At 37.1% G+C, this 12,662-nt stretch overlaps 1 protein-coding gene across 1 annotated transcript in view; it reads right to left on the bottom strand.

Moving 5' to 3' along the window:
* Positions 1-2,135: 2,135 nt before the first annotated feature.
* Positions 2,136-12,662, bottom strand: part of AKR1D1 (aldo-keto reductase family 1 member D1) — a 136,834-nt gene continuing 126,307 nt past the window's right edge. Inside the window, exon 9 of the mRNA XM_069087307.1 lies at positions 2,136-3,631. Coding sequence (XP_068943408.1) covers positions 3,589-3,631 — 43 coding nt within the window. The 3' untranslated portion in view covers positions 2,136-3,588. The remainder of the gene's footprint in view (positions 3,632-12,662) is intronic.

Genomic DNA, 12,662 nt, shown 5'->3' with positions numbered 1-12,662 from the left:
ATATTTGTAATCTCTATAGGCATTGTGAATATGGCATTGCTGATACAGCTTGTTATCATTTTATTAGCCTATAGTCATCAGATCTACAATCGGATGATGACTTCATTACCTTTGCCGTCTCCTGCACTTCTATTGAGCTCTAACAATGTTTACAGCTCCCCTCCCAAAATGTATGTACTCACACTTTTAAGTTTAATATGTTTAACATTTTGTCCGTCACATTCTTCAATCAAGACCACCAACAAAACAATCAAACAAGCACTGATATGTAGTGTCTGATGATTTCCCAGGTGTAAATGCTCACAATGAAAATTTAATCATTGGTTCTCAGGAGCTGGTCTGAGCTGGCTTCACCAGCAAACCCCTGGCTTCATATCACATTCACGGCACATTCATGGAACAGGGAATGTTATATAGTTAGGGACCTGGAAATTTCCAGGAAGGAAGATTCTAGATATGGGGGATGGGGTTCAAGAAAATGGGAAGGGTGAGGATAGCAGGAGAGAGGAGTCTATCTAGAATAGAAACAGCCTTGCCCCAAAGAATAGCTAGGTTCCTCATACCAGAGGTTTTTCAGACTTCCACCAAGGGAGAGCAACTGGACCCATGATTTCATTGGTCAATGGAACTCTGGGGTGAGAAAACACCTACTACTAGTTAAGGTTAATACCATCTCTGAAACTTATAGCCTTTAAGTCTTGCTTATACTTGCTTTGTAATTAAGGGATGTCTCAGTGCCTGAGAGTCTGTGCTTTCCAGGGTCACATAGCCAGGACAAATAAGAAGCAGGTCATGAATCTAGGTTTTTCTGACTTTACTGTTGGACCTCTTTTCACTACACTATAAAGCTAAGCATGAACAGCTTTCCAGAGGACTGTGGCTGTGAACAGCTTCAAGGTTCTGATTACACAGTATAGTGAACTCTATTTATTCAGTAACAAATTAAGACAAAACATTCACAGAAATAAAAGCACAGTATTCACAATGTAATGACATAACAACTTATCACTGAAATGGCCACATAGTTTTCACCAAAGTAGCCACCTAGTTTTAAACAAAGTACATTCATTTAGTAACTCAATAATTTAGTAAGTCCTTAATTCAATCAGCCTTAAGGAGGCTTGTCTCCTTAATGGACACAAAGTACATAGGTCAAAGTTCTCCACCCCTGGATCACATTGTCTTAATTAAAAAGTCTTCTTTCTTCTTAATTGGAGAAGTCCTTAACTCAATCATCTATATGTAAAACTCAAAGTTCTCCACCCCTAGGCCACAGTAAATCATGATCTTCTCAGTTTGCATTAAATACCCAAGGAGAGGTCTTTTCATTTTGACTCAGGGTAGGCTCTCAGCTTCCATGGTTTCTCTTCCATGGTCCCAGCTCCTGCCCAAATCTATCCAACTGTCACCTGAGTTTAAAAGGCAAACAGCTCTCAGTTCCTTGTCTAGCTCCTTGTGCAGTTACTGTTTCATAATGAAGCATACAGTGTCTAGTCCACCTCAAGTCCTTCAAAGTTTCTGTTCCTGGGAAGACAGAGTGGCACCATAGCCATGCTTCCTCCCAGTTCTTCTCTCTTCTCATTTCTCAGTTCTTCTCAATTCTCTTCTCAGTTCTCAGTTCAATTCTCAGTTCTCAATTTGTAGCAGTTCTCAGGATTCTAGAAGTTCTTTCTCTCTCAGCAATTCTGGCTCTTTAGCTTGGGCTTTTCCTTATATATGGTATTAGCTCTGTCCTGTTCCACCCCTTCCTGTTACATCAGCAACTTCCTACCACTGTGGGATTCACAGATTCTGGATCTTAATACTTGATATAATCATGAACTTGAAACAATGTGCTAATTACCTGTTTGATTGCCAAATACAAGGGGCAGGAATGATCTTCAAATCCCCATTAGCATTACATACACTAAGGTATTTCCAAATTCATAATTGAGTTAAAAGGAAGAAAAGGGTCAAGATAATGAGATTCTTTTTATAGTAAACATCTCAGGAATGTACCTGGTTCCATAACCAAGCATTATTCCCAATCAATTGGCAGTGGTGCAGCATTTTCCCTGTATAGTTCTTTCCATTTCTTCCTTCATTGATTCCCCAGACCAAACAGGCTGCAAGTGAATTAATGACAGACACTAATCCAGGCTAGATGCAGCTACAATTTATTTCATTGGATTCTCAAAGTTTAGGATTTATTCTTTCCTTCTTGGAGAGATTTCACATTACAAAGTATTATAGCCCATCCCTCTTCCATACACTCTTTTTCTGTGAATATAGTACATATGATGCTTTGAATCTATCTTCGCCTTTCAATATGAACCCCAAATCTCTTTTCTAATTTTCTTACTTTCCTCTTCAATATAAAACCTGTCCTTGATTATGTAAGCTGTTTTGTGATGAAAATGTACATATTTGCTTTGGATATTTGCTATTTCACAATAATGGAGGAGAGGAAAGGGCCTAACACATCTCTTTGTTATGGTAGTATCTTGATTAGAGTGTCCTTTGTCCCTAGGTATCTTCTTTTAAAGACTGATCCTTAGATTAGTTATGCTAGTATCTAAATTCTAATGAAATGTATACTTTGGTAGTGCTATGATGTGGAACTCAGAGTAGAATGAGTTGGTATAACAATTGGACTAGGGGTGGAGGGAGGGATAGATAGAGACAGAGATAGGAATGACACTTCCCCAGAAGGCTGGATTTCCATCTTTGTTATGGGGAGGACAGCCATGACTAGGCAAGTATTCCCTAGCTCTTCTATCTTCAACAGGGGTTTGGGGCTTAGAATTCTAACTCTCTTTTACACATCAAATGTTTGAAGTCTAAGGGTATGGGTGTTTTGTTTTGTTTTATTTTGTTTTGGAGGGAGGGTAGGGGAAGTTCTGGATGAAATTACTTTTCCTGGCTACTCTAAGGAGGGAGTAGCTCTGCCCTACTTGGGAAGTTACCCTAACTGTAGATTAAGGGCTTAAACTTGGCTGGTTTAGCTTCTCTCCCCAGCATATACTTATCACAGAAAAGATAATAATGGATACTAAACAAACATATTTTTAGTAAGACAGTAATCAGGAAAGCCATACAGATTTGTTGAGTTGATAGAATACTCAAGAGTTAGGGAGCCTGTGATCTAGATGGTTTTTCAGTTCAACTGGGGAGAAAAATGATTTTGTCCAATGAGTCTTTTCTACTCTTTGGGGATATGAGAGCTGACAATCAAGACAAATGTGGAGGTGCTGGATTTTGTACCCACTTTAGGAGCTCTCCCATTCTCCATTCAAAGTCTATGCCTATTCTCTCTTCTTTTTCCTTCTCTCTCTCCAATCAGGAGACATACTTCCTAGCCTATGCATAACATAGCAGGGGTGTCCTTCAGGGGACAGTCAAACCCACCAAGAGGCATGATTCTACTAGTAGTGTATTAATCATTTTGCATTATGATTCTGACATATTCAAAAACAGGCCTGCATGAACAGTAAGTAATCAGTTAGAGTGTAGCTAGAGAGGACCTTTTTCATTCAGACTGGACAGAATCCTCTGGTTTATGTTTTCGGCACATATGGAAATAAAAATCAGCATCGGTATTTTCAGATGTCAGTATTCATCATGAAAAGGATATTCCGGATGATCACTCCACCTGCCAAAATAATTCCCCAAAAGAAAATAATTTTACAATGAAAATTATACTAATATAGCATCCCATGATAACTATTAACTACCACCCCTTTCTCCTACACATGGTATATTCTCTCTTTGCAACTCACTTACTCTCCTCCTGAGCCATTCACCTCTCCACTTTCCCCATGGCCACCCACCACCTCATGTACCCTCTTAGCCTTGAATTCTACCTACAGGGTCCTGGCCAGCAGCTCAAGGGGGAGGTATCAACATAACAATAGTGGTAGGAACAGGTAGGTGGTACAGTGGATAGACCACTGGCCCTAGAGTGGGGGGATTTGAGTTCAAATCCTGCCTCAGACATTTACTAGCTGTGTGACCCTGGGCAAATTGCTTAACTCTGATTGCCCCCAAAAAACCACCCATCACCACCACAAGAACAACAAAACCCATACAATAGTTATAGTACATAATAGCCACTTACATGTATATGTCTGTCTTTCTGCCTATTTCTCTTCTCCCAACTACTCTAAGGTCCTCAAGTACTGGCCAGTGTTTAATTTTCCTCCTGGCCCAGTATTTTTCTCAATTATTACCTTCCTTCAACCCTATTTTGCATATCTGCAATTCTCTGAGCAAATATTTTTCTTCCTACAACCTCCTATACTCCCATTCCAATCCATTATGTCCACCTCCCCCATTCCGCCCCTTCACACTTTAGCTTTCTTTCATGAATTCCCTTGAGGTTAAGGTATTTCCAGTGTGCCAATCCCCAAACCAAGATCACCCCATCCTTTGCTCCCTCTATTCCTACAGAATCAAAGGCAATTCCTGGGGAAAGACACAGCATTGGGGAGACTCAGTCACTTCATTTAAGTTATTTAATTACAAATGAATTCTGAAATCTTTTTATTATTATTTTCTTGCTTCCCCATTGTTTTCTCAATGGTTATTTCAAATCTTAGGTAACGTAGGAGGTGAAACCATTTGTGGAAAGTTGTGCAGGTATGGAATTGAAATCTTTATTTTTTGAGAGCAATTGGGGTTAAGTGACTTGCCCAAGGTCACATGGCTAGCTTTTGTGTGTGTGTGTGTGTGTGTGTGTGTGTGTGTGAAGTGTCTGAGGTCAGATCTGAACCCAGGTCCTTCTGACTCCAGGGTCTGTGCTCTATTCACTGCACCACCTAGCTGCCCTAGGAATTGAAATCTTAGAGAGAATGCAAAAGATCTAAACAAATTTCTATGGGAAAACTTGACTGTATCAACAAGGATGAATAAATCTTAATGGCAATAAGGGCTCAGTTGAGCTTGAATAAGGTAAATTTATCTTGGACCCAGTGAATATGATTTGGTAACTTTCTTCTGCAACACTAGGCAGCCTAGGTATCATGTAAGTTTCTTTTTTTTCTTCCCTCTCCCTTCTCCCCACCCCCAAAAGATGGTTACCATTAGATGCAAATATATATATATATATATATATATATATGTATATATATATATACATAATTATTCTATGTAGATATGTCTACTTATCAGTTGTTTCTCTGAATGCAGATAGTTTCTTTTTTCATGTGTCCTTTATAGTTAATTTGAGTATTTATAATAGCCAAAATGACTTATTCACTCAAAGTCAGTCTTAAAACAATATTACTATTACCGTATACAATGTTTTCTTGCATATTTTACTCTTCATTATTTCCTGCAAGTCTTTTCATGTTTTTTCTAAGATCATAGAATTTATCATTTCTTTCTTTTTTTTAGAATTCATCATTTCTTATAGCACAGTAGTATTTCCATCACAATCACATACCACAACTTATTCAGCCATTTGCCAATTGATTCATGATAATTTACTAATTTTTAGTTATGGGAACATGTCCCTAGTCCTCTCATTTGATCTATTTAAAAATGTCTCTGGAAATGGTGTTTTCTGAAACTGAAAGTTATGTAACTATGGGAATATGACCAAGCATGTTCCCAGAGAAAAGATGAGAAAACTCACCATCTTCTTTGAGGAGGAAGGGACTATGGGTGTAGCAAATAGCATGCACCATTAAAGTGATATTTTGATTAGTTTTGGTGAACTGCTTTACCACTCCTTCCCTCCCTTTGTTTCTTGTTGTTGTTTTTTTAATTTGTGATAATCATTTAATATCATTTTTGGATCTTAAAAAAAAGCCCAAACCTGAACTAATCAATCAGACTGTTTTGCTTTGCTCTAAAAATGCCCTTTTCTGTGTCAGTAACCTAAAAGACCAGATAAGATTGACAATAAGTATTCTTCCTGTTTGTGACAGAATACCTGCAATCAGAATAGTGGAACTTCTCTTATCTTGGGAACATATGCCATATGGGGGAGGGGGCCCTCAGATATCTTAGGATCATAATTTCCAACTGACACTACTCAATTGCCTTGTCAGTTTGTATTTACAAACTTATTTAACAAAGAAACTTCCTTTCTAAAATCATATGAAGCCCATAAATCTGAGGGACATAGATATCCTGAGATTGTCCTAAAACATATAAAAATTTTGCCATTCTTGTATCAGGTAGTCAGAACTTATGTTTTGGCTTTGTGCAGCACCTATCTGCTATCTTTAAGGGAATGAGTGATATAAACATATATCACCTAGCCTGTTTGCCTCTTTTAACCAAACTTTCTGGTCATCATTTGTTACAAGTGATAGCATTTTTTAGGTAGAGCAGAAGAGAAGCATAAATTTGGAAATGAAGGTGATGTAAAAACAAACTATATAAACAGAAAATGTTCATAAGGAAATGTTTTCTATCTGCTTTAGCAGCATAGTATAGTTGGAACACTGACCTGGGAGTATAGCTGAAGAATTAGAGCTCATTAGTTAAGTGATCTTGAATAAGCCATTTAACCTCTTTTGGTCTTAGTTTCCTCCTCTGTAGAATGTAGGAGTTAGACTAGATAATCTCTAAGGTCCATTCTAGTTTTGAAATGCTAATATTCTATATTAACAAAAGAAAGACACCAATAAATGGCAGCACAGGGGAAGAACTGATCTTTAGGGAACTGAGAGTTGGATATTTGTGAATAGAATGAATGATTAAGTATGAAGAGCCAATTGGCAGTTCCTTGGTATCTACAAAACTGTCTTTTCCCCCAAAGGGTGAAGCAACTTTGGATGTCAAAGGTAAGTGTGTATTTCATGTTATTTTATTTTTTTTCTTTTTGGAGGGCAATTGGGGTTAAGTGACTTGTCCAAGGTCACACAGCTAGCTTTTGTGTTTAGTGTCTGAGGCCAGATCTGAACCCAGGTCCTCCTGACTCCAGGGCTGGTGCTCTATTCACTGTGCCACCTAGCTGCCCTGGTAAGTGTGTATTTTAGACAATGACTCTGTGGAAGAAGTAGGTCTCTTTTTGATCAGTTTGATTTTTTAATTAAAACATTATTTTGAGATTGGGAAAGACTGGAGAGAAACCAGAAACAATCTTAATGGTCTAGCAGCCATCAGTGATCTCTTTCAGTCATTACTACTGCTGCTGCCTCTTGTTAACATTTATATAGTGCTTACCATGTGCCAAGACACTGTTCTAAGAGCTTTACAATTATTTTTTCATTTGATTCTCACAACATCCCTGGGAAGTAGGTAGTATTATTATCTGCATTTTACAGAGAAATGCAAATTAAAGCAACTTTGAAATATCATCTCACATCTATTAAATTGGCTAAAATGATAGAAGGGGAAAATGACAAAGGCTGAAGGGCATGTGAGAAAATTGGGACACTAACACTGTTGGTAGAACTATGAACTGATCTAACCATTTTAGAAAGCAATGTGGAATTACAAAGAGTTATAAAACTGTGTATACCCATTGACCCAGCAATACCACTATTATGTATATTTCCTAAGGTGATCAGGGAAAAAGGAAGAGAACCTGTATGATCTCGAATATTTATAGCAGCTCTCTTTGTGGTAGTAAAGAACTGGAAATTGAGGGAATTCCCCTCAGGTGGGGAGTGGCTAAACAAGTTGTGGTATATGATTGTGACAGAACACTACCATTGTATAAAAAAATAATAAGCTGACTTTAGATAAAAACATGGAAAGACTTGCGTGAAATAATGAAGAATGAAATGAGCAAAATCAAGAGAGCACATACAGTAACAACAATATTGTCTGAAGAACAACTCTGAATGACTAAGTTATTCTGATTTTTATAAATATTCAAATTAACCACAAAGGACCTATGAAGGAAGATGCTATCCACAACCAGAGAAAGAAATGATAAATAGAAGTATGCATAATATGATTTTACATATATATATATATCTACCTATGTATGTCTACATATATATGTATATATATATGTATATATATATATACATATATGTGTGTGTGTGTCAAATGGTGGTCTTCTCTAGTGCAGGGTGGGATGGATGGATGGAGGTAGTTTAGAACTTAATATATAACAAAATTTAAAAAAAACATTAGTAATAATTATTTGCATATTTCATTTGAAAAGAAGAGCTGAAGTCAGTCAAACACAATTATTTTTCAGATGATTTCAGGAAATGAAGATATTAAAGGGAGTTGGTTCGTTCATGAAGATATGGTGTGGTGAAGAAACCTGTGCAAATGTTCATTTCAATCTTATTTGGTTTTGTTTTTAAAGTTCAGAAAAGGCAAAAAAAAGTTTTCTTGCTTTGGCTAACAGAAATGGGTGAGGCTGGGGGACATAGAGTCACTGAGGAAGAATTCTTCCTCAACATGTCTTCTAGTTTCAGGGTCTCCAAAAGAATGTCTTTCTACTCTTGCCTGGAATCTTCTGTGGATAACATGATAGTTAATAGGTTGAGACAAGTGCTTTAAACCTGACAATCCCAGTTACTCTTTGCCTAAAAAAATCAGAACCAGTTTTCCAAATTATGGAGAATTCATCTGATTGATTAATTGTCACAGTAATATTGGGTGTGGTGGTGGTGGTGTTAGGGAATACTATTAACATCTGATAGCAGTCAATAGAGAATGGTCTGGAACAAATGCGCTACTGCTGTGAATAAACTCTGAGATAGCCCATAAGGGAAACAAGATAACAAAAGAGAGCCAAAGGTTTATGTGAGCAAAGATCGCATAAATAGTTCAGTTTTGGGGTGGCTAGGTGGCACAGTGAATAGAGCACCCTCCCTGGAGTCAGAGGACCTGAGTTCAAATCTAATATCAGACACTTAACACTTACCTAGCCTTGTGACCTTGAGCAAGTCACTTAACCCCAATTGCCCTGCTCTTCCCCCTCCAAAAAGCAAAAAAAAAAAAATAGTGCAGTTTTACAATATTGATATTTGAACCATACCCAGAAGTCTGTTTCTGTTTGTACTTTGTTTGAACATCTATCTTACTTTTTAGAAATTAGCACTTGTTCAATGCATATTCAATTATAATAAAATAATATAGATAATTTTTGAAAGCACATAGAAAATAGAGTCATCCTTGATATTCTTAGTTATCTATGCCTGAAAGAAATCCTGGATTTTTTACTGAGTCTACTTCCCAAAGATACCACCATACATACACTTACTGGCTACTAAAGTAAATGGGAATTAAATTACCCTAGAGAAGGGGTCAGGAACCTGCAGCCTGCAGGCCACACGTGGCCTTTTAGGTCCTGGGGTTCGGACTTTTGACTGAGTCCAAGTTTAACAGATTTGTTCTGTGAAGTTTGGATTGAGTCAAAGTCATAACTTGAGGACCTACAGGGCCACATGTGGCTTTGAGGCCACTGGCTCCACACCTTTGGCCTAGAGAGCTTGTTTTGTATATTATAACCTGTTCCAGTGACAGAAATGGCACAAATACAATGACTTATAAGAACTAACATTCACTTTGGGTAGACACAATGATTGTGGCTAACATTTATAGAGTGCTTTAAAGTTTATAGAGCACTTTACAAAGTTTATCTCACTTGATCCTCATACCAACCCTGGTCAAGTGACTTGCCCAGTCACCCAGATAGTAAATGCATGAGGCTGGATTTGAACTCGGGTCTTCTTAACTCCAAGTCTGGCATTCTGGCCATTTTACCACCTAGTTGCCTCTAGGAGATAGTCGCCAAGTACCTTTAAGAAGGTCTTGTTTGGCAGTTTTGTCAACAGCTTTGATGATAAGAATCCTGCTTATATTTTGGGGTGACATAAAGTTGGGAGATGATAAATTAGGTGTTTTAGATAATAAATCAAGCTCCCCAAAAGTCTTGGTAGTTTATGGGGCAAACTTAATGAGATGAAATTTAAAGGACTTGATAATAATAATGATAGCTGACATTTCTAGACTGCTACAGAGAGATTAAAAAAAATCACATAAATATAAGATGGTAGGAGATCTGATTTAATAATGTTTCTTAACAAAAAGTTCTAAGGACTTCAGTTAGGGACAAACTCAGTATGACTCAACAGCATGATGTGTCTTCCAGAAAAGCTAATGCATTCCGAGGCCACATTAATAGAGGTATAACATTCAGAACAAGGAAAATAATAGGTCCATTGAACTATTCCTTGGTCAAACGACAACTGGGATATTTTTTTTCAGTTCTGGGCAACAGACTTTGAAAGTCTCAATTCAAACGTGTTCAGAGCAGAATGATCAGAATGATGATTGAACTTAAAACCATGCCCTATAATGAGTGGTTGAAGGAACTATGGAAATTTAGCAGAGAAGATGAGATTTACAGGGACATAATTAAATAACACTGATATGTGGCATGTACATAGTACTTTATGGTTTACAAAGCACTTGACCTATGTGGTCTCATTTACTTCTCACAGGAACCACTATAATTTCAGTAGTGCACCAATTCTCTTATTCCTATTTAAAGATGAAGGAGCCAAGGCTTTGATAACTGAAGTAATTTGCCCAAGGTCACACAGCTAATATCCCTAGTGTTGTTGAGTTTACTTCCTATAGGAAGCCTTTTCTAATCCCCTCTTTCTTTCCTTGAATTATAAGGCATATATTTATATATTTATACATTGTACTTTCCCCTCCATTAGTAGAATGTAAGCACCTTAAAGGCAAAGACTCTTTTCTTTGTGCATTTTTATCCCCAGTGAATATTTCAGTGCTTTGCATATAGTTAAGTGCTTAATGAATATTTGATAGATTGATAGGGATTGGAAGTAACAGATATAGGATATGAAGCCAGGTCTTTCATATCCAAACCCAATGGTCTTTCTGCTTTGCCATAACTGCTTGTCCTCACATATTTGAAGGATTTTCAAGTGAGAAGAATTCAAGTTCCATGTAGCTGCCAAGGATAAAAGTAGAATAATAGGTAGAAGACATAGAGAAACAGATTTTGGATTAATATAAGGGATAGAATAAAATGTGATGCAAATTACTGAGTTGCCAATCCATAAAAGTGTTTAAATAGAGCTTGAATGAGTATCATTCTGGAACATTATGAAAAGGAACACTACATGGATTAGAAATGGACTAGAAGACCAGTGAGTTCCATTCTAACTCAAAGATTTGCAATTTTATTCCTATGATGTGTCTACTCACCAGGTGATTTTTAACAAATTTAATATTGAAGTTCCTTAACTTTTAGCCTCATTACCTAGAAAAGAACTGGTTCCTTGTTCACTCACTCAAATCATAATATAATCATAGGATTTCAGAAGCTCCCTATCACCTCTAGGATAAAAAAAAAACCTCTGATTCTTAAAGTCCTTGATAACCTGAGCCCCTCCTACTTTTCATCTTCTGATCTTACTTCTCTCTAAATACTTTGCAATCTAGTGACACTGACTTCCTTGTCACTTTTCTCACATAGTATTCCATATCCTTATTCCATGCATTTTCACTGACTATTCCCCATGCCTAGAATTCTTTCCTCCTCTTTCCAATCTCCTGTCTTCCTTCAAGTTCCAGCAGCTAAAATCCCAACATCTGTGAATCTGACCCAGTTGGTGGAGCAGAAGGAAATGGTATAGCTCAGTTCTCTGAATGAAAAATGAAAACTGCCAGGTATGTCATTGATAAAAATCCAGAGCTTCAAGACAGAAGAAAAAATATTGCAAGCAACCAGAAAGAAAGAATTCAAGTATCCCTGAGCCACAGTCAAGATCACACAAGATTTAGTGGCTACCCTTCTAAACAAACAGAGAACATGGAATGAAATATTTCAGAATGCAAAGATATGGGATTAAAAACAAGACTAACTTAACATCCAAAACTTAGAATAATTGTATAAGGGGAAAAATGAATCTTCAATAAAATAGAGGACTTTGAAACATTCCTAATGAAAAAAATTGAAGCTGAAAAGGAACTCTGAAATGCAAATATGAAAATGAAGAGAAAATTAAAAAGGTAAATATAAGTCAAAAAACAAGTAGAAGGGACTTTATAAGGATAAACTGTTTATATTCTTAGAGAGGAAGGGAATGATAAAAGAGTCCTTTTTAGAAATCTAATATCATAAAAGGTCATAGAGGTAGTCAAATAAGATAGAAGACCTTGAAGAGGTTGTGTTAAGTATTCATGATGCCAAAAGAGGAAAGAAAAGGGGAAGGAAAAAGGATACATTAGGGGAAAATTGGAAGAAAGCTGGGGGAACATGTCATATAATTGAGGGTATAAGAAGAAGGATATACAAACATGGAAGTGATAGAGGGGCTGGAATCACTTGAACTTCACTTTCATCTAAGCTGGTCAAAAGAGAGCAGAACACATACCTTCACATACACACACAAAGAATTTAATATGGGAATACATTCCACTCAGCAGGCATAGAAAAAGGAACAGGAAGAGGGGAAAAGGGAATATAAGAGGGAAGGAAGATTCAGGGAGGGGTTCATCACTAACCTTTAAAGAAGAGAGTGAAGAAGAATTAAAAAGAAAAAAATGAAAACCTATAATAAGGGGAGAGGTAAAGAAAATAAAAAAGTATAAGGAAAAATGGTGGTAAGCAAACAACTCCCTTCATCTCCTTCCTTCCTTCCTTTTTTCCTTTCCTTCCTTCCTTCCTTCCTTCCTTCCTTCCTTCCTTCCTTCCTTCCTTCCTTCCTTCCTTCCTTCCTTCCTTC

Source organism: Petaurus breviceps, unplaced genomic scaffold (genome assembly GCF_028583685.1).
Source record: "Petaurus breviceps papuanus isolate PSGF00001 unplaced genomic scaffold, PetGlider_PUasm1.0 181, whole genome shotgun sequence".
NCBI lineage: Eukaryota > Metazoa > Chordata > Mammalia > Diprotodontia > Petauridae > Petaurus > Petaurus breviceps.
Note: the sequence above shows the minus strand (reverse complement) of the source record. Positions and strands in the feature narration are given on the sequence as shown.